Source organism: Bubalus kerabau, chromosome 1, assembly GCF_029407905.1.
Source record: "Bubalus kerabau isolate K-KA32 ecotype Philippines breed swamp buffalo chromosome 1, PCC_UOA_SB_1v2, whole genome shotgun sequence".
In the NCBI taxonomy this organism is placed as follows: domain Eukaryota; kingdom Metazoa; phylum Chordata; class Mammalia; order Artiodactyla; family Bovidae; genus Bubalus; species Bubalus kerabau.
The window spans coordinates 186420965-186442741 of NC_073624.1; the positions used below are offsets into that span (position 1 = coordinate 186420965).

Sequence of the window (21777 nt, forward strand, 5' to 3'; positions counted from 1 at the left end):
CAGAGGAGCCTGGTAGGCTATAGTCCATGGGGTCACATAGAGTGGGACATGACTGACGCAACTTAGCAGCAGCAGCAGCTGACATTAGGGCTCACGCTCGGTGTCTTACGTTTCTGCGGGTTTGGACAAATTTATAAAAATACATAAGCTTCCCAGGTGGCGCCGTGGTAAAGAACCTGCCTGCCAAGGCAGGAGATGCAAGAAAGGCAGGTTCGATCCCTGGATCAGGAAGATCCTCTGGAGTAAGAAATGGCAACTCGCTCCAGTATTCTTGCCTGGAAAATTTCATGGGTGGGCTACAGTCCATGGGGTTGTAAAGATTTGGACACGACTGAGCGATTGAGCATACACGTGCATAAAGACATATATCCACCATATCATATAGAATTATTTGCTATATGATATATTATTCTATAATATCATAGAGAATAATTTGCAACAAGAACTTGGTAGGGGTGATGTTGCCATGATAGTGAGTAAAGCAATTAAGAAAAAAGAGGAAGCGGGATGAAGTGAGTGATTGAAACATCAGTGGGTAGGCTGTGAAACACAACAAAAAGGGGTATTCATACCCTCCCCCCACCACTGCCACCAATGGCTGCGTGTGGGACCCTGACAAACCCTAGTCAAGTATGAATGATTTAGAGCTGGTCTGGGAGTGGGGCAAGGAAAGTGAGGCACTGACTTTGAATGCAAAATTAGGTGGGTGCCAAAAAAACTCAGTCATCAAGGTAAATTGTATTTTCATGCAATAGTTTTTTTAAAAAATCAAAATGAATGCCAAAAAAAAAAATCCATGATGTACAAAATACCTAGATTTTAAATAAAAACCAGCACTGTGTTGAACCCTGTTAGAGCTTGAGGCCAAAGGAAAGATGTGTTTCATATACATATTTTCTGTCCATTTTAAAGGTTATTTTTTCCCCAGAGCATTAAAGTAGTTGAAAAACTATTAAAAATGCTAAAAAAAAAAGATGTATTAAAACTCACAGCATTAAGTGTATTTCATTTATACCACACCCAGTTACTCTAGTATAAGTTTATTTAGTTATAATTTATCATAAATTATACACAAGGTACATAGTTTTCCTTCTGCCTGGGACTCCAAAGCCACTCAGCACAGTTCTAGTTTGGGGTCCCCATCCCTGTTTCAAATCAGGGCATCTTCATATTTGCTTGTTGTACATTTCTGTATACCAAGGTTCTGTCTGAGGTTTCCTTTACCTAAAAAATGTTCCTGCAGCTTGAAAAAAAAAAAGTAAACTACCGTTAGACCCTTGCCTCTTAAGCATGTTCCCTGGACTAGCTGCAATCTGGTCAAGAAGCTTTACCTCGGAGTTTGTTAGACATTATCTTTTTTTTTTTTTAACTTTTTTATTTTATATTGAAGTACAGCCGATGAACAGTGTTGTGATAGTTTCAGGTGGGCAATGAAGAGAATCAGCCATACATATCCATGTATCCATTCTCCCCCAAACTCCCCTCCCATCCAGACTGCCACATAACATTGAACAGAGTTCCCTGTGCTATACAGTAAGTCCTTATTTGTTGTCCATTTAAAATATAGCAGTATGTATAAGACATTTGGGCTTCCCTTATGGCTCAGTCAGTAAAGAATCTGCCTGCAATGCAGGAGACCTGGGTTTGATCCCTGGGTGGGGAAGATCTCCTGGAGAAAGAAATGGCAACCCACTCCAGTATTCTTGCCTGGAGAATCCCACAGACAGAGGATCCTGGCGGGCTACAGTCCAGAGTGTTGCAAAGAGTCAGACATGACTGAAGCAGCTTAGCATGCATGCAACCAATAGAACTTGAAAATGTTAAACTTAAGAGCTCTTATGGGGTAAAGAAATAGTATCGTTAAAAGTGGGGCGCTTCCCAAGCCCAAGTCCCTGAGTCCAAATCCCACATCTTTCTCTGGGCAGCTGTGTGGCCTCAATCAAGTTACTCAGCCTCTTGATGCTCATCCATAAAATGGGCACAACTGAAAGAGTAACTACTCAAAGTGTTGGGATTTTATAATAGTTATAATAGTACCGGACACATTGTACATGTTCAATGAGTGTGAACTATTATTTTTATTATTGGAGTTGAGCATATTTTAGGGGTCAAAGAGTAACTGCCTTTTGGAGACGTATAGACGCCTCCTTAAATGACACAAATCAGGTATCAGAAGTCAATTCTTTTTTAAAAGATATTTCTTTTTATTTATTTATTTGACTGCACTGGCTTTTAGCTGTGTCATGTGAGATCTAGTTCCTTGACCAGGGATCAAACCTGGGCCCCCTGCATTGGAAACCCAGAATCTCAGCCACTGGACTACCAGGGAAGTCCCTTTTTTAAAAATTGAATTATGGTTGATTCACAGTGTTGTGTTAGTTTCTGGCTTAGTCATTTCTTTTTAAGAGATTTTCTTTTTGTCCACTCCATGTGACTTGCAGGATCTTAGTTCTTTGACCAGGGATCAAACCCCCCCAACCCCCCACCCCCGCCACGATGTGACATCTATGTGTGTGTGCTTAGTGGCTCAGTCGTGTCCAACTATGAGACCCCATGGACTGTAGCCCACCAGGCTCCTCTGTCCACAGGATTTCCCAGGCAAGAATCCTGGAGTGGGTTGCCACTCCCTTCTCCAAGGGAATCTTCCTGACTGAGAGCGAACCCAGGTCTCCTGTGACACAGGCAGATTCTTTACTATCTGAGCCACCAGGAAAGGCCCCATATTATGTCTATGGGCTTCTGCAAAGACCTTGGGATAGCTCCCGCGGTCAAGTGTAAGCACTGAGACATTGGTAGAGGCAAGAGTTTGGACCCAGTCTACCCTGCCCAGTCCCCTGACCCCACTCCTGACATTCTGTGTTCTGTTTCCACTCCGGGCAGGGATCTGTGTGGCTGACCCCTATGAGGTCACTGTGATGCAGGATTTCTTTATCGACCTGCGTCTCCCCTACTCGGTGGTGCGCAACGAGCAAGTGGAGATCCGAGCGATCCTCTACAACTACCGGGAGGCGGAAAATCTCAAGGTGCGTCCCTGGTGCAACAGAGGCATGGAGGGCAAGGGGACTTGGGGGAGCGAGTCTGTGGCATGTTCTCCTGACCCCATACTCTCTCTCCCTGGCAGGTGAGGGTGGAATTGCTCTACAATCCAGTCTTCTGTAGCCTGGCCACCGCCAAGAAGCGCCACCAGCAGACTATAACGATCCCAGCCAGGTCCTCGGTGGCGGTGCCTTACGTCATTGTGCCCCTGAGGGTCGGCCTCCACGAGGTGGAGGTCAAGGCTGCCGTCTACAACCACTTCATCAGTGATGGTGTCAAGAAGACCCTGAAGGTCGTGGTGAGTCCTTGGGGTACCTGCTGCCCCTTGTCCTTCAGGAGAGGCTCCGGTTCTCCCTGTGCTGTCAACCCAACTTGGAGACCCAGGCACACCATAGGAGATTCAGGAGTTCTGGAACTTTGAAAGGAGGGCCAGGATTAGGGTGAGGCAAGTGAGGCATTATTCTTGGGCACAGAATTTTTAGCAGACACCCGAAAACTCAGAGATCAATAATATTTTTTCATTAAAATATATTTTAATATCAAATATGACATCTTGTAACATTTTAGCACAGGAGTTTTCTTCTGACTTTAAAAATCTTGGGGACAGTTCCCTGGTGGTTCGGTGATTCGAACTCAGTATTTTCACTGCTGTGGCCCTGGATTTGATCCCTGGTCATGGAACTAAGATATCATAAGCCACACAGCACAGCCAAATAAATAAATAAGTAAAATTTAAAAATCTTGAGAAAATATATTTCACAGAGCAAATATTGCAAAGGAATAATACACAATTGCAAGAACTAGAATACTTCTTTTTTACCTATGAGTCTTTACCTATGAGTCTTACCCTTAAAATATGTGTTGACACACAACAAAAATGAAGACCCATGGGGGGAAAAAAACTCAACTCAGAAAAAAAGAAATATGCATTAACAGTCATATTTCTGTTACTGTTTCCTATAGTGTTGAACATTTTCAAATACAATAGACAAAATCATCAACCAAAATGAAAGGATTTTAGCATCTTTCATGAGTACTTTAAAGCAAAACATAAGATCATAAACAAGATCAAAAATATTTTAATGCAATATTTTAAGAAATCAAAATTCATTCCCAAAACCCCCGCAATATACAAAATATCAAAACTTTAGAGACAAATTTGGTGGTGTCAAACTATGTCATATTGATGCCTAAAGCAAAAGAAAACTGAGTTGGGCCTGTGTATATTTTTTATTGGTTATTTTTTCCCAAAAAACATTACAATAGTTGAAAAAATATTGAAACATTCAAAACCAAATGTATCAAAACTGCCTGTAAAATTTCACATTGAAATGTTTTATTTGTACCCAAATCATAATTTATTATAATTTTTCTTTCCTGGCTTTAATGGAAGCAAACATATTTTTTCAACTACTTTAATGTTCTGGAATAAATCTAACCATTAAAATAATATATTTTAAAAATTACATGAAAGTGTGTATATATAGGTGCACACATTTTTCCTCTTGCTGTGAATTTCAATATGACTCAACACAGGCACTGGTGGGAAGAAACCAGTAGTGTGCTGGAGCCTGTGATACCCAGCTCCCTAGATCCAGTATGTCTACCACATCCCAAGTCTACTCACTCACGGTGGTAGCTTGAGATCCATCATGGTGGAGATATTTACACCAAGGAAATTGGCAGCACTACAAATCAAGAGCTTTTCTTCCTGGAGAGCTGGATGTTACACACTGATGAATACAACATAGGCAGGAACTCAGTCTGCAAAGGAAAAGATGGGACTCACTCCAGGCAAAAGGAGAATGGGTTCTGTGAGGGCAAAAGCACCCACTGTCCTGCATGAAGGCTTATGCGCATATACACATGAGAGTTTGTTTTGGGCCTTTGACTCTAATTAAGATGCCCTATTTTAGTTGAGCACTTACTATCTGCTAGGCACTGTGTTAAGTAGTTATGTACATTCTTTCATCTATTTTTTCTCTTTCCTTTATTATTTATTCTTGTTTACTGGCTCAAAAATCTTCTTTTAAATTATTTGTTTTAAAATTTTTATTTTATTTAGCCCATTAAGAGGCACTGGGTTAAAAACAGACTCTGGAGCCAGACTATTAGGTTCAAACCCAAATTCTGTTCTACTTGCTTTGTGACCTTGGGCAAGTTACTTTACCTGTCTGTTCCCCAGTTCCCTCATCTTTAATATTTATTTGGCTTAGTTGTGGCACAGGGATCTTCTTCTCTAGTTGTGGCATATGGGCTCAGTAGTTGCAGCACATGGGCTTGGTTGCCCCATGGTATGTGGGATCTTAGTTCCTTTACCAGGGATCAAACCCATGTACCCTGCACTGCAGGCAGATTATTAACCACTGGGCCATGAGGAAGTCCCCCCCTCCTTCTGTAAAATGGAAGTGATAAAAGCGGTACCCACTCCAGTGGGTTGTTGTGAAGATTAAATGAATTAACCACAGGAGAGCAATCATCTAGGCACATAGAAAGATTTCTAAAGGTCTTGTTACTTCTTTGTTAATTTATAATTTTATTATGAACTTGCACAACAATAGGCATGAGGAAAGAAGGAAGATGAGGCACAGAGAGGTTAAGTAACTGACCTACAGTCACACAGCTAAGATTGGGTGGAGGCCCTCATGCCTTATACTACAGTAATCCCCAGCATATGACCAACTGTCTGTCTTATTCATGCAATTCCCCCTGCCCCTAACACCATCCAGCCAGAAGGAATAAGAGTCAACAAAACTGTGGCTGTTCGTACACTGAATCCAGAACATCTGGGTCAAGGTGAGTCATGCACGGGAGAGGGAGTGAGGCCTGGGTGGTGGTGATGCAGGATGGGGTGGGAGGGAGCTGGTGCCATCTGTGTCTCCCATTCATCCTGCAGGGGGAGTGCAGCGAGAGGAAGTCCCAGCTGCAGATCTTAGTGATCAAGTCCCAGACACTGAGTCAGAGACCAAGATCCTCCTGCAAGGTGAGATGCCCTTGGACCCCAACCCAGGAGACCCAGAACAGTGTTGGGAGGAGAGTCATGACCCGAGAGTCAGGAGCCCAGTTCCATCCACTCTCACCCCAGGGATATTTAACCATGTGTCTCCTGCCTCCTCTTCAGCTAGAACCCCTCCTCGAACCACTTCATAGAAGGCTCCAGGCAGTACTTAGTTCAGCAAACAGCTTTTGCTGATAAAGAGGTTTACATTAGCAATATAGTTCAAGAGCAGAAATTCCAGATCTAATTGTCTTGGATGGAGAACTGGGGCAAGACGGAGCTAGAAAGGCACCTTGCATCTTGACAGCTGTGAAGTTTGGGGAGGAGACCCTTGGTTTCTTCATCTGTGATAGGAGCGAATAATAGTGTTGATATCTAAGGGTATGATATCTAAGAGAATACTCTATGGTATTCTCCTAGAACAGAGCCTGGGGAATAGCATGAAGCCTGGTAAAAGTATTCATGACTGTTATTACCGCTGGTGGAACCAGAGGAACCAGGGCCCAGAGTTCCCTTGTGAAGCACAAGCCCACCCCCCACAAAAGCAAAACCCTCTCCAGCCATTCAGCCATGAAGCATCTCCATCATTCACATGCCCCCAGCTGTCCCTGACCCCTTTGGCCCTAGCTGGTCAGAGCCTGAAAAGTCTGGAAGCAGCCGTGGACTTGAGTGCCATCCTCCTGCCGGGTTGCAGGGACTCCGGTGGCCCAAATGACGGAGGACGCCATCGACGGAGAGCGGCTGAAGCACCTTATCCAAACCCCCTCCGGCTGTGGGGAGCAGAACATGATTGGTATGACGCCCACGGTCATCGCCGTGCACTACCTGGACAGCACCGACCAGTGGGAGAAGTTCGGCGTGGAGAAGCGGCAGGAGTCCCTGGAGCTCATCAGAAAGGGTGCACGTCCTACCTGTCCCTCTGAGCCTGCTCCACCCCTGAACCCCGCCCCTCTGAGCCTGCTCCACCCCTGAGCCCGCCCCTCTGAGCCCACTTCATCCCTGAGCCCCGCCCCTCTGGCCTTGCTCCGCCCCTGAGCCCCGCCCCACTGAGCCAGCTCCACCGAGCCCCAGCCCTCTGAGCCGGCTCCATCTCTGAGCCCCCTCCACTCCTAAGACCCCGCCCCTCTCGGGGTCCCGCCCCTCCTCTGAGACTGCCCCCCTCGCCCCTCTCTGAACCCCTCTCTGAGCTCCCTCTCTCGCTGAGGCCCCCTTGCCCCTGAGAACCCATTTTGAGAACCTCTTCTCTTTGAATCCTCTTTCCTTCAAGAATTCCTTCCCCCTCTCTCTAATCCTCCCACCTTCTGAGTCCCTCTTTAGCTCTCTGTCCTCCCACACACCCGCCCCCTACCCAGAGACCCTCTTTCCTCTCTAGACCGCTGTCCCGCCCTTCACAGAATCTTTATCCTCTCTCTAAGCCCCTTCCCTCCCTGGAGGGCGTACGCCCACCAGCCACCCCCTCCACTCAGCCTCTGGTGACACATCTCTCTTCCCCGCAGGGTACACCCAGCAGCTGGCCTTCAGACAAAAAAGCTCAGCCTACGCCGCCTTCCAGAATCGGCCCCCCAGCACCTGGTGAGTCTCCAGGATCAGCTTGCACATCTTCAGCCTTTCACATCCCTGAGCAGGCCCTCGATCTCGGCCTGGGGTGGTCTAGGTAGGTCTCCACCCAGAGTCAAGGTACCAGCCCGCTGAATAATCAGCATGCCACACTGGTTTACGAGCTTGAAGGAACCAAGCCAGGCCCAGCCCCACTCTGCTCATTGGTTGGTTGAGATGCCAGTCTCCGGATCCCAGAGCCAATTGCCTCACGCTTTGTACCCACCCCCCAGGCTGACTGCCTACGTGGTCAAGGTCTTTGCACTGGCCGCCAACCTCATCGCCATAGACTCCAAGGACCTCTGTGAGACCGTCAAATGGCTGATCCTGGAGAAGCAGAAGCCTGATGGAATCTTCCAGGAGGATGGGCCTGTGATACACCAAGAAATGATTGTAAGAGGCAGAGATTCGGGGCAGGCCAGGGGAGAGGGCACCAGAGCATCACAGGATGGACTGGAGAAAGACTCCACCATCCACCCACTGCCCAATTCACTGCATGCGGGGACAGGGAAATAAGGAAGCTGACAGTGTCCCTCTTCCCTTGCAAAGATCAGAGACCTGCAGTATCTAGTACAAAACGAACCCCTCTGGCTTCCTGTTGCTCTTAAACATAGAACGCCTTAGAGCTATGGTCCTAAGAGTGTGATCCCCAGGCCTGCAACATCAGCAAAATTACCTGCAAGCTTTTAGAAATGCAGAATGTCAGAAATTCTCAGGCTGGACTCCAGGTGCACTGAATCAGAAGCTTTAGGGGCAACGTCTAGGAATCCGAGTTTTAACACCTCTCCACCCCCACCGAGTGTTTAAGCACAGTGAGCCTGACCTTTCAGGCTTCCAGCCTCGTGGCCTTACCCACTTCTCTGCTCATTCCATCTGTACTGCTAGGAACCTTGCTCTCCTTTGTACATGCTGTTCCTCCTGCCTGGCATGCTAAGCCCTACCCTCTTTGAGAGTTGACTTCTCCTCTCTGCTCAGATTGTGGTTTTAGCTATCATCTCTTGGGGACACTTTTCCACGACTGAGTCACACTCCCATAGTCCATTCTCAATGCCACATCCACTTCTGCACAGCACTCATCACTTTCTAATTATGTATCTGTTGACAAGCTGGTTGGTTCCTATCTGTCTCCCCTAGCAGACCGCGAGGGCTGGGGCTAGAATCTGGTCTTCATCCAACATCTCATCCACAGCACCAGCAACATTTGCAAGATGAATGAATGAATACTAAAGAGCCTGGCCCTTCTGGAGAGACATTGGGAGAGACCCAGCCCTGCCTTGATCCACTGAGCCTACAGGGGGCGTAGGTTGACATGTGAAGACATTGGTGACCCTATCTTTGCTTCCACGCTTCTCCTCTAGGGTGGCTTCAGGGACACCAGGGAGAAAGATGTGTCCCTTACAGCCTTTGTTCTCATCGCGTTGCACGAGGCTAAAGACATTTGCGAGGCACAGGTCAACGTAAGTGTCCCCGCCCTCCCCTCCCCCACCAACAACACACCCACCTGAGGTGAGATGTTGCTTTCAGGCCATTTCCAGTGCTCCCAATGCGCTAACAGTCACCACAGCGGCCATAATAGTGTCCAACATTTACCTGGCAATTAAGATCCCAGGTGGTTCAGTGGTAAAGAATCTGCCTGCAATGCAGGAGATGTGGGTTTGATCCTGGGTCGGGAAGGTCCCCTAAAGAAGGAAATGGCAACCCACTTCAGTATTTTTGCCTGGGAAAGTCCATGGACAGGGGAGCCTGGCAGGCTACAGTCCATGGAGTTGCAAAAGACTCGGACACGACTGAGCGACTAAACAACAAAACAAGAGTCTCATATGTTTAATTCCTGTAATCCTTGTAACAGCCCAAGAGATAGGCTACTCTTATTGCCCCCAGTTTACAGAAGAGACAACTGAGGCACAGAGAAATCAAAGATTGGGTCTTTTCTGCCTGCTTTACCATTTTCAGAGAGTTGTAGCCAAACCCAACAAAAAGCCCCTTCAGCTTGCTTTCCACGAGACTCCTACATTCATATTCCTGTGTGTTAGTCACTCAGTCATGTCCAACTCTTTGCGACCCCATGAACTATAGCCCGCCAGTCTCCTCTGTCCATGGGTTTCTCCAGGCAAGAATACCGGAGTGGATTGCCATTCCCTTCTCCAGGGGATCTTCCTGACCCAGGGATCGAAACTGGGTTTCCTGCATTGCAGACAGATTCCTTACCATCTGCACCACCAGGGAAGCCCTTCATATCCTTATGGCTTCCCTAAAGAAAACTGAGGACACAAAACTAAAAATGGAAGGAAAATCCTTCCTGGAGATCTTTAAGGGGATTCTTAAAGGGGTCCATGTCCATGACCCCAAAGGATCACCCAGTGGCTCAGTAGTAAGAATCCACCTGAAGTGCACAGGAGACACAAGAGACGTGGGTTCGATCCCTGGATTGGGAAGATCCCCTGCAGTAGGAAATAGCAACCCACTCCAGTATTCTTGCCTGGGAAATCTCATGGACAGAGGAGCCTGGCAGGATACAGTCCATAGGGTCTCCCATAGGGTCACAAAGAGTCAGTCACGACTGAGCATGCATGACCCCAGAAGGGAAAGAATTAATAATGTGGGCTTTTTGCTGTCCCATATTCCTCTAGTTTGGGTTCTGAAGCAGAGAAGCTTAGAAAGAGAGCCTGTAATCACTCCATCTGCTTTGCTCTGGGGTTTGGAGATTGGGTTGTTTGACTTTTAGTTTCCCTAGTGGGGAACTTCAGGATCTCTCTTTCAGCCAGCTGCTTCTTCCTTCTCAGGACCCCAGAAAAGAGATGGAGGGGAGGGGGCTGCTACCATTAATGCTGGTGACCTTTAAACCAGGATTTCCTGGTTCCAATCTTGGAGATTTGAGAGAAATTATAGTAGGAAAGAGCACCAGGACTGTGGGGTCAGACAGAATTGACCTCAAATCTTGACTCTCATGTACCCTTTGTCAGGCCTTATTGTGTGCATTTGTAAAATAGGTATAATAATTTTTTGCATTTTTTAGGACTCTCTGAGTTATCTCAGAGGCCACATGTGTGTCCTGGTTGTCATATGTGTGACTAGATTGTGCAAAAATAAATGGGAAATTTATTTTAGGGATCTAAGAATTTATAGAGTTCAAAAATGAAAGTAGGAATCTGGTAGTCCAGCGGTTAAGACTCCTTGTTTCCACTACAGGGAGTATGGGTTCATCCCTGGTTGGGGAACTAGGTTGCCATGCGTTGCACCCAAAAAATTAAAAAAAAAAAAAAGAAAGTAGCCTCAAGGACTCTGCCAGAATTCTTTGTTCTTTATGTTCTCCATGTCTTCCAATCCTTTCTCGCCCAATAATTCACCTTTGCCTGCCACCCAACCTGCCTTGCAGAACATGGCTGTCTTCCTTGAGGAAATAGACCAAGGCTAGAACTTTCGGATTCCCAGTGAAGGGCTCTGATTGGTTCATCCTGGGTCAGGTGATCATCCCTGAACCAATCAGCTGAGACCAGGAAGTAGGTCTCAGTTGGCAAATATGGGTGCTTCCATTGTGGCCATTTGAATGAAAGGGAGGAGGTGTTCTTACAACAGAGGAGGATAGATGTAGGAAGGCAGTCAAAAGGGTTGTTTCTACTACAACACAACATTTTCTACAATACAGCAACATTAAAATAAAGAATGGCATAGGCGGTGGAGCCAGACTGATGGTGTTTAAATAATAGGATGCTACCCAGCTTGTGAAAGCCAGTTGTTAAATTTCTAGGAATTTGCAATCTGGTTGCTGAACACAAATGTTGTTAAAAATTAAATCATATAAACTCACACTGCAAAGATTAAACACTGAAAACAGGAGATAAAATGTATCACTTCCTAAATATTTTGCTACTTTTTATCATTATTCTCAGGGTTATTTATGTCTATTGTATCTCTGTATTGAAAATATTATATCATGTTGTTCCACTGTTCCTCTCTTCCGAAATCTACAGTCAGCGATGCCACATTGGTGGGTTGAAATCAAGCATGATAGTATTGACACCATGGAAATCATCAAACACTTCAAATCATGTATTCCCCTGGTCCCCATCTTTCTGTGTCACAGTATTTAATCTGTGTAGTAGGATAATGATGAAAGTAATGTCTGCCTCATAGGATTTTATGAGATTAAATGAGCAGCTATATGACTGGGACATTGTAAGAGCCAGCTGATAATGATTGAATAAGAGGTGTTCCCTGGTGTGCTGAATCTGACTCACACTAGTTCATGAATGCCTGTTGGGAGTATGTCTTCCCCATTCTATGTTCAAGGACATCACAGTGGTTACTTGAAATTGACCCTGGTGGAAGTTTTTATGCCATTGTAATGGGCTATTTATTGGATTGGCAAAAGTTCAGGTTTTTCTATAACATCTTACAGAAAAGCCCGAATGAACAACTAGTACCACACCCCTGGCCCCCCGCCCAGTCCTGTGCCTCCACTGAAGAGCTGGTTGTTAAATATTCACCAGCACACCACTTGGTATTTAGACACACACACCGCACCACACACATACACGCACATGCACACAGAGCCCATAGTAGGTACTCAGCAACAAAGCAGCTCACAATGGAAAACCCTCAGACATAGATCCAAGGCAAACAGGTCCCAAGGGCAAAAGCCACCTGGTCCCAGAAAGCGACCTTCATCAGTTGTCTGTAACAGCAATGCTCTCCTGACCAGAGTTCCCAATCCTCTTTGTCACAGAGCCTGGGCCGCAGCATCACTAAGGCAGGAGACTTCCTTGAAAACCACTACAGAGAGTTGCGAAGACCATATACTGTGGCCATTGCTGCCTATGCCCTGGCTTTGTTGGGCAAGCTGGAGGGTGACCACCTCACCAAATTTCTGAAAACAGCCAAAGGTGAGGGGTAGCCTGGAGGAGTACGGAGGGACCCATGGCTGGGGACTGAGGGTGGCCCTCTCCAGCTGGGGTGCATGGTTTTAAGCTGCACTGGGATGAACCTCTCCAAGCTGAATTGGGATGAATGGCTTTGTGGTGTAATAATTTCTCCTTGTAAACCACACAAGAAGGCTCACTGCATAATTCATTCAACCATGTTGAATGCTGAGCACTTGCTATGACCCAGCAGTGAGGTGTCATTAAGACCATGAGCATGGACATCAGACAGATCTAAATTGAAATCCCACTCTGCCACTTTCTCACTGTCTGACCTTGTACAAGTTGCTTAACCTCTCTGGATCTTAGTTTCCTCATCTTCAAATGATACCTAGGGCTTCCCTAGTGGCTCAGGGGTCAAGAATCTGCCTGCCAGGATATTCTTGGGTTCAATCCTTGGGTCAGGAAGACCCGCTGGAGAAGGAAATGGCAACCCACTCCAGTATTCTTGCCTGGGAAGTCCCATGGACAGAGGAGCCTGGCAGGCTACAGTTCATGGAGTTATAAAAGAGTCAGATACCACTTAGTGACTAACAGCAACAATACTGTAATATTATAATTATCTCAAAGGTAATTAGGATTCAGTAAAATAATACCATAGGGAATTCAGCACAGTGCTTAGAACATAGTGGGCAGCTAGTCATTGGTTCCAGTGATGACACTGTATCATGTTTGTACTCACAGATAATAAGGTATCTCAAGTATCATATAAATACCAAAGTGGTTTAACACGACAAAAGTATGTTGTTGGTGGACATCTCTCCTCCATACAGTGACACAGGGATCAAGGTCTCTATCTTTTCATGGCTCTGCCATGCTGGGGCCTCAGAATCCTGCCCTTTCAAGCTGAAAGGGAAATAGGAAGATTGTGCAAGGGACTAGACATAGAAGAGGCCCAGTCACTGCTGTGCACATTCCATTGGCCAGAGCTTAGTCATGTGGCCATATCTACCTGCAAAGTCTTCTGGGAAATGTAGTCCAACTGTGTGCACAGGGAGAGGAGGTTATCCTCCTCTTGGTTCTCAGTGACAATCTCTGCCATCATAACTTTCTTAGGCACTTGGGACACCACCGTGAGTACAGCACAGCCCTTGCCATTATGGCCTCACACTCCAATTGAAGAATGAAATGAGTTCATAGATTACTATAGAGTATCAGAGTGCTGGGATCGGAGAAGCACAGGATCCTTTGAGAGACAGGAGGAAGAGGGACCTCCACTCAATCTTGGGGTGCCCACTAATTGTGCAGGGTGGGTAAGAATTAACAAAGTAGATGGAGAAAAGGGGTGGGTAAGAATTAACAAAGTAGATGGAGAAAAGGTACTCTATGTAAAGAGAACAGAATATGCCAAGGCTCAGAGGTAAGAATGTGTGTTTCAAGTTTAGGAAATCTCCCACAGTGGGGCTGAAGTGCAGAGCTCATATGGAAGAGTGAAGGTGGATGAGGGAAGAGAATGAGGCAGGAGCCAGCAGATTGAGGACCTAGAATGTGGGCCAGGACACCTGAACACTGAGCAGTCTAGGCTATGAGTCTTTTTTTCCTGAGTTTTCTCTGAGCTGTTTACAGGATGGACAGAGCAGTGAGCACTGGGGGTGGGGGGTTCTCCCTGCAGAAAAGAACCGCTGGGAGGAACCCAACAAGAAGCTCTACAATGTGGAGGCCACGTCTTACGCCCTCTTGGCTCTGCTGGCACGCAAAGACTACGACACTATGCCTCCTGTCGTGCGCTGGCTCAACGAGCAGAGATACTATGGAGGTGGTTATGGCTCCACGCAGGCAAGTAGTCCACACATACCCCACCCTGGTAACTGCATCCCAACCTCCTCTGGCCTCATTAGTCTTCTGAAGAAAGTACCGAGACCAAGAGAGGCAGTGCTTCTCTTCCATCAGCCAGGATGATTGGAATGAAGTCAAGAATCTTTTTTGTTTTTAATTGCAAACCCATCTATGGACTCTAGACTACATTCTGAATGCCCTGAACTGTGTTTCAAGCCTCCTTTTCCCTCTTGGTGTCTATATCATGTTCTCAGGGCCCAGGTTCAAGTGTGAATCTCTCTCTCCCACTGTGGGTTCTAGACCATGTTCCCAGTGCCCCTTCTTACTCTGTCTCACTGGTGGGTTCTAGATAATGTTCATTTCACCAGGCCCCCAGTGTTACTCTGTCTCACTGGTGGATTCTAAATTAGATTCTTAATGACCCTACACCATTATCCAAACCTCTCTGTCCTTCTGGTAGGTTCTAGATCGTGTTCGTTGTTCCCTATCTTATTCATCTCACTAGTGGGTTCTAGCTCATGTTCATTTCATCAGGCCCCCAGTGTTACCCTGTCTCATCAGTGGGTTCTAGACCAGGTTCTTAATGACTCTACAGCATTATCCAAGGGGCTTCCCTTGTGGCTCAGAGATGAAAGTATCTGCCTGAAATGCAGGAGACCTGGGTTCGATCCTTGGGTTGGGAAGATCCCCTGGAAAAGGGAATGGCAACCCACTCCAGTATTCTTGCCTGGAGAATTCCATGGACAGAGGAGCCTGGTGGGCTACAGTCCATAGGGTCACAAAGAGTTGGACACAACTGAGCAACTAACACTTCACACACCATTATCCAAGCCTCTGTCTCCCACTAGTGGGTTCTAGACCACATTCTAAGTTCCATCAGGCTCCCAGTGTTACCACATCTTATTGTGAGTTCTAGACCAGGTTTTTAGTTATTCTAGTCCCTGATGGGTTCTAGACTATGGGTTCAGTAACCTCAAACTCCAGGAAGCTCAGGCTCCAGTCTAACTGCTTTTCTTTCTGGTGGGTTCTCAATCACACTCTCAGTGTCACTTTGGGGTTCTAGATCAGATGCTCAGTGTTCCCAGATTCCAATTTCATTCTTTTATTTCATGAGTGGGTTCTAGACACATCCTCAGTGCCTCTACCAATGCTTGTCTTAGACTCTCTCCTCTGGATGTGTCTAGAGCACCTTCTCGGTGTGGCTGGACTTTCTGTCTTATGCCTGTACACTCTGGTGGATTCTAGCCATGTTCCCAGTGTCTCTAAGCTCTTGTCTGACCTGTCTCACTCAGAGAGTTCTAGGACATGTCCTCAGTATCCGACCAGCCCCTAATCATATTCTCACCCTCTCTGGTGGGTTCTAGGTCACTGCCTCAGTGCCCCAGGTCTGATATGAGTCTCTTCATCCCTCAGTGGTTCTAACCACTTTCTCAGTCACCCAAATTCACCCCCTTTCTCTGTCATGGGTAACAGGCCACTTTCATGGTGTTCCAAGCCTTGGCCCAATACCAGAAGGATGTTCCTGATCACAAGGAGCTGAACCTGGATGTGTCCATCCAACTGCCCAGCCGCAACTCTTTGGTCAAGCATCGTATCATCTGGGAATCTGCCAGCCTCCTGCGCTCAGAAGAGGTAAAGTCACCTGGCCACACCCTTATCACTTTCATCCTCCATGCCAGCCAGACTTTCTAGGAGGCAGGAGATAGAGTCGATGACCATCACCAATGGGGGAAGGCTTGGTTTCAAATACTCTCTCATCTCTCTCCCCACTCCTTGCAGACTAAGGAAAATGAGCGTTTCACAGTCAGAGCTGAAGGGAAAGGACAAGGCACCTTGTCGGTAAGGAATGGGAACCTACACCTTCTTGACCCACCACCTTCTCTAGGCCCCTCTGTTCCAGTATCCCCTTTCCTTCCCAAGTCAAATGGACTGACACCTCATCTCCCCTCCTACCTCACCAGGTAGTGACTGTGTACCATGCCAAGCTCAAAGGCAAAGTCTCCTGCAAAAAGTTCGACCTCCGGGTTTCCATACGCCCAGCCCCCGAAACAGGTAAAAGAAGTAGAGACCCTATCTGTTACCCTTCCCCCAACCCTGTTCTTATGTCTGCCTCCCTCCTGGATTAGAACCCAGGAACTACACTCCTCCCCCTTCCCCACCACCATCCATCCTTCTGTTTTCTGTGTTTCTAGTCAAGAAGCCTCAGGATGCCAAAGGTTCCATGATCCTTGACATCTGTACCAAGTAAGAGATGGTTCACTGGGATTCATCTTGGCCATCCCTCTGTCTCTAGCAAGACTTCTTAAAAATAATAACTGTGATGCTTAACACTTTCTGAGAGTATATTGTGCATCTAGTCTTGTGCTGAATACAGGACAAGAAGTCCTCCCTTTGCATGGCAGTGTGAGATTAGCAATGTGGTCTTGATGTCAGAACATGGTGCTGGGGGATTGGTGATGTTGAATTAGACCATGGTAACAGAAACATACAAAGTGAGACCTGCCCATGTTCATTTCTAAGAACTGAGGCACAGAGAGGTTAAGTAACCCATCAGATGTTACAGAGAGCTGGGATTTGAACCCGGGCCAGTTGGGTTCCAGAACCTGAAAAATGAATCACCTTGATCATTATGTAGCTTTTCCTGAATTCCCCTTAGGAGAATGTTTCCTACATTTGAACCTCCCTCTGTGCTCCTATGTGGGAACTAGAGGCCTCAGTCTTTGATATGACCCCCTTGTCCGGGCACTGATCCCACCTTGGGGGCCAACCCCCTCTCCCTCTGCCCCATCTAGGTACCTGGGAGACCAGGATGCCACTATGTCCATCCTGGATATATCCATGATGACAGGCTTCTCACCTGATGTTGAAGACCTCAAAACGGTATAAAGGCCTTGGGCTCAGGGGCTGGGATCCATGGGCAGGAGCCCAGGGTCTGGAAGAAGCTGGAGTGGCAGGGGGAATGGGGATGCAGGAGGGATTTTTACAAACCACATCCTTCCCCAGCTGAGCACTGGTGTCGACAGATACATCTCTAAGTATGAGATGAACAGAGACTCCAACAAGAACACACTCATCATCTACCTGGACAAGGTAAGGCTTCCATTGGGATCCTGAACCTCTACCTGGCTGACCTTTCCTTCTCCACTGGCCTCGTGCCCAGGTGGGGCCAGGGAGACAGGGTCTGGACTGCTGGGTGTGGGAGGACAGGGGCATGTAAAACAAGGCCAACCCACCTTCTGTAAGCATCGCACCTTCTGACCACTCATGTGCCAACCGTATTTTTCACTTGTTCCCTCCAGCTTTTTCTCACCAGTCTTAACCACTGAGTGGAAACAAAAACCCACTTGTGGTTTAAAAAAAAGCAGTGCTTGATGGAGAGAAAGAGCTTCCCTTGTTTCCCATCCCCTAGCATTTCTCTCTTCTCTTATTTTCTCCCCATTCTTCCCTTGTTCTATTTATTCCCGTGTTCTATTTATTCATTTATATGACAGAGCTGGGTCTTCATTGTGGTGCATGGGCTCTTGGCTGTGGCATGCCACAAGTCCTGAACCCACATGCCATACCTGGAGAAGTCCACATGTCGATTTACAGTCCGACCAATAGTGCACAGCTTCCCAACATGTGTTAGTTGTGTTCTTTGTGATGATAGCTATTCCGGCCTGTGTGGGTGCTATCTCATTGCAGGTTTTGGGTTTTTTTTTTTTTTTTGGCTGCACTAGGTCTTCTTTGCTGCACGTGGGCTTTGTCTAGTTGCAGCGAGTGGGGGCTACTCTTCATTGCAGTGCGCGGGCTTCTCATTGTGGTGGCTTCTCGTTGCTAGAGTGGGCTCTAGGGCACAGGCTCAGTAGTTGTGGCGCCTGGTCTTAGTTGCTCCGCAGCATGTGGAATCTTAGTTCCCCACCCGGGGATCAAACCAGAGTCTCCTGCATTGGCAGGTGGATTCTTTACCACGGAGAGACCTGGGAAGCCCCATATTGATACATATACACGTGTATATGTGATGACACATATATTTGGAGAAAAGTCATAGTAGAGAGAAAGAGAGCAAGGGCAGGGACCTCCCTGCTGGTCCAGTGGTTAAAAATCCACTTTCTTAAGAAGGAAAGGAAATAGCAACCCACTCCAGTATTCTTGCATGGGAAATCCCATGGACAGAAAAGAGCCTGGCGGGCTACAGTCCATGGGGTTGCAAACAGTTGGATGCCACTTAATGACTAAACAACGTCTCAGTACATATATGTGTATATCTGTCTCCTTCCTCCTTCCCTCACTCCCTTTCTCCCTCTTTTCTTTCTTTCTAATTTTTCCAATTTTATTGAGCTGTAATTGACGTATAACACTGTGTAGTTTTAATGTGCACAATGTAACGATTTTATATATTTATATACTGAGAAATAATTACCACAATAAGGTCAGTTACATCCACCCCCTACATAGTTATAATGTGTGTGTTGAGAACTTTTTTAAGATCTACTCTTTTAGCAACTTTCAAGTGTCTAATGCAGTCTTGTTAACCACAGAATGTTTTTAAAGACATAAATAGCAGTCCTTGGCCAGAGCTCAATCACGTGGCCACAAGGAATTGAAACATGCTGAGAAGTGCAATCTAGCCTTAGCGGGGGTGGGGTAATGGATTTGATGAACTGCTTATTAATCTTTTGTCAAAGATTCCTGCCCACTGCCCCCGCCCTGCCCCCGGCATCTTCCCACCTAGATCCCTCAGCTTCTCCACCACTTTCCAACCCCCAGGACCCCATGCTGGACTTCCTCCCATGTTGGCCCTGCCACTGACCAACCTCCTTCTTCCCAGGTCTCACACACAGTGGAGGACTGTCTGTCCTTCAAAGTTCACCAGTACTTTAATGTCGGACTTATACAGCCTGGGGCAGTCAAGGTGTACTCCTATTACAACCTGGGTGAGCAGCCATCCTAGGACCTGGGATCTGGGAGTTAGACTCTAGGGGTCTTGGGGATCTGAGGGTTAAGATCTGGGGGTCTCCAGGTCTTGGAGTTAGGGGCCTGGGGTCCCCAGGTGTGGGAGTTAGGGATCTGGGGGTTAAGGGTCTGGGGGCCCCAGGGATCTGAGAGCTAGGAGTCTGGGGATTCCGGAAATCTGAGGGTTAGGAGTCTGGTGGTCCCTGGGTCTGGGAGTTAAGGATCTGGGGGTCCCCTGGTCTGGGAGTTAAGGGCCTGGGGGGTCTCTGGATCTGGGAGTTAGGGGCCTGGGGATCCCCAGGTCTGGGAGTTAGGAGTCTGGGTGTCCCAGGGCTGGGGACCTGGCATCTGGAGGTCTGACCGACTGGAGTTAGATAACTGAGCCTCCAGGTGTGGTGTCTGGGGCGGAGGCCCTAGCCCTCTGACCCCTCCCCATCACCTCTGCCGCAGATGAAACTTGTATCCGCTTCTATCACCCGGATAAAGAGGATGGAATGCTGAGCAAACTCTGCCACAAAGATACCTGCCGCTGTGCAGAGGGTAAGTGCTCAGGCGCCAGGAGGGTGGCCACACCCACTGGACCCCGACTCCCTTGGGGTGGGGGGTTGACCCAAGAGGGCTGGACCAGGGTACCAGGTGTACCCCTGGGTAGTGGGTGCCCTGAACAGGAAGTGGGTCTTAGACCGTGTCCCCCCCGCCCCGCCCCCCACCCACCCCTCAGAGAACTGCTTCATGCACCACACGGAGCAGGAGGTCACTCTGGAGGACCGGCTGGATAAGGCCTGCGAGCCGGGCGTGGACTATGGTGAGTGGGGTGCTGGGCGAGAGGCGCGGAAAAGGCGCATGCATGCATGCTTGTGTGTGAGCAGCAGTGTGAAGGCGGGTGTGGTCCTGGCTGCGTGTGGTGACTGTGGTTGTGGGTGACTGGTGTATGTGTGTGTGTGTGTTGTGAGGGGCTCTGATTGCACGGGGAGACATGGTCATGAGTGGGGTGGGTTTGTGGGTGTGTGTGTGACAGGTGGTTGGGAGTGGATGTGGTTGTGCATACCGCCATGTTGTGGGGAACCTGTGGGTCACGGTGGATAGGAGTCGCTATCGTCGTGTCTCCGACGGTGGTTGTGGAGGGCTCTGATTGTGTGCATGGCTGTGAGTGTAGCCCGCCGTGTTATACTGCGGTGAGGGGGGTGGCTAGCAGGGACCTGAGCATGCCTGGCTGTGATCATCGCTTGGGAGGAGCCAGGTGAAGGCGCCCCACAGACAGCCTTGCCCAGGACGCCCCGCTGTCCTCCCCACCCCTCAACAGTGTACAAGACCAGACTTATCCAGAAGAAGCTGGAAGATGACTTTGACGAGTACATCATGGTGATCGAGAACATCATCAAATCGGGTTAGTCCTATGTCTACTGTCTTTCTACCTCCCCCTTCCCCCAGCCCCTCCCCTTCTCCTCCCCCAACTCAGCTTCCCTTGCCCTCCCCACTCTCCCCCTCTCCCTCCCCCAGCTCAGCTTCCCTTCCCCTCCCTCCCCATACCCAGTCCCTCCCCTCCCCCTCCCCCAGTTCAGCTTCCCTTTCCCTCCCCTCCAGGCTCGGACGAGGTGCAGGTTAAACAGGAGCGCAAGTTCATCAGCCACATCAAGTGCAGGGAAGCCCTTAAACTGAAGGAGGGGGCACACTATCTTGTGTGGGGCGTGTCCTCTGACCTGTGGGGCGAGAAACCCAAGTGAGTTCCCACCCCCGTGCCTTCCGGAGGCTGCCTCCTCCCACCCTCCGCACCCCGTCCTGACGCGTCTGTCTTCCCGCAGGATCAGCTACATCATCGGGAAGGACACCTGGGTGGAGCTGTGGCCCGAGGCTGAAGAATGTCAAGATGAGGAGAACCAGAAACAGTGCGAGGACCTGGCCAACTTCACGGAGAACATGGTCGTCTTTGGCTGCCCCAACTGATCCCACACACACACACCCTCTCATACACACTGTCCACCCAATAAAACTTCACTTCTGTTCCACATGTCTCCTGAAGTCTGGAGGTCTTTGAGAGGGGGACAGAGGCAGCTTCGACCCCCCACTGCCTCACTTGCCGCTCAGCTCCATCCTACAGGAACCTGACCTGATTCCCACTTCATTACCTCCTGCAGTTCACCTTCACATTCACCGGCTTCCTCATCTCCAGTGCCCGTGCCTGCCTCACCTGTTCCTAGCCGGAAGTGCGTATGCCTCTTACGGAGGCGGCCTCCGGAAGGCACGGGGTGGGAACTCACTTGGGTTTCTTGCCCCACAGGTCAGAGGACACGCCCCACACGAGGTAGTGTGCCCCCTCCTTAAGGTGGATTCTTCACCATCTGAGCCACCAGGGAGGCCCAAGAAGAGTGGAATGGGTAGTCTATCCCTTCTCCAGGGGAACCTTTTGACCCAGGAATCCAACCAGGGTCTCCTGCACTGCAGGTAGATTCTTTACCAGTTGAGCTTCCCTGACCAGAGATTGAACCCTGCATTGGGAGCATGGAGTCTTAGCCGCTG

General features: G+C 48.2%; 1 protein-coding gene and 1 long non-coding RNA gene across 2 annotated transcripts in view; one reads left to right on the top strand and one right to left on the bottom strand.

Moving 5' to 3' along the window:
- C3 (complement C3) overlaps window positions 1-21266 on the top strand; it is a 36289-nt gene extending 15023 nt beyond the window's left edge. The window contains exons 20-41 of the mRNA XM_055546239.1: window positions 2881-3023; window positions 3122-3334; window positions 5766-5832; window positions 5933-6019; window positions 6729-6932; window positions 7531-7606; window positions 7864-8023; window positions 8989-9087; window positions 12357-12513; window positions 14162-14325; window positions 15799-15957; window positions 16105-16164; window positions 16287-16377; window positions 16518-16569; window positions 17118-17205; window positions 17329-17415; window positions 19136-19241; window positions 19711-19800; window positions 19982-20065; window positions 20564-20647; window positions 20845-20980; window positions 21063-21266. Coding sequence (XP_055402214.1) covers window positions 2881-3023; window positions 3122-3334; window positions 5766-5832; window positions 5933-6019; window positions 6729-6932; window positions 7531-7606; window positions 7864-8023; window positions 8989-9087; window positions 12357-12513; window positions 14162-14325; window positions 15799-15957; window positions 16105-16164; window positions 16287-16377; window positions 16518-16569; window positions 17118-17205; window positions 17329-17415; window positions 19136-19241; window positions 19711-19800; window positions 19982-20065; window positions 20564-20647; window positions 20845-20980; window positions 21063-21204 — 2549 coding nt within the window. The 3' untranslated portion in view covers window positions 21205-21266. The remainder of the gene's footprint in view (window positions 1-2880; window positions 3024-3121; window positions 3335-5765; window positions 5833-5932; window positions 6020-6728; window positions 6933-7530; window positions 7607-7863; window positions 8024-8988; window positions 9088-12356; window positions 12514-14161; window positions 14326-15798; window positions 15958-16104; window positions 16165-16286; window positions 16378-16517; window positions 16570-17117; window positions 17206-17328; window positions 17416-19135; window positions 19242-19710; window positions 19801-19981; window positions 20066-20563; window positions 20648-20844; window positions 20981-21062) is intronic.
- On the bottom strand, window positions 1034-6997 carry LOC129626783 (uncharacterized). Its single transcript, XR_008702208.1, has 4 exons — window positions 6860-6997; window positions 4664-4800; window positions 3352-3451; window positions 1034-1243 (listed from the first exon to the last, which is right to left on the bottom strand). It is a non-coding gene; the product is annotated as an uncharacterized LOC129626783 (long non-coding RNA).
- Window positions 21267-21777: the final 511 nt, after the last annotated feature.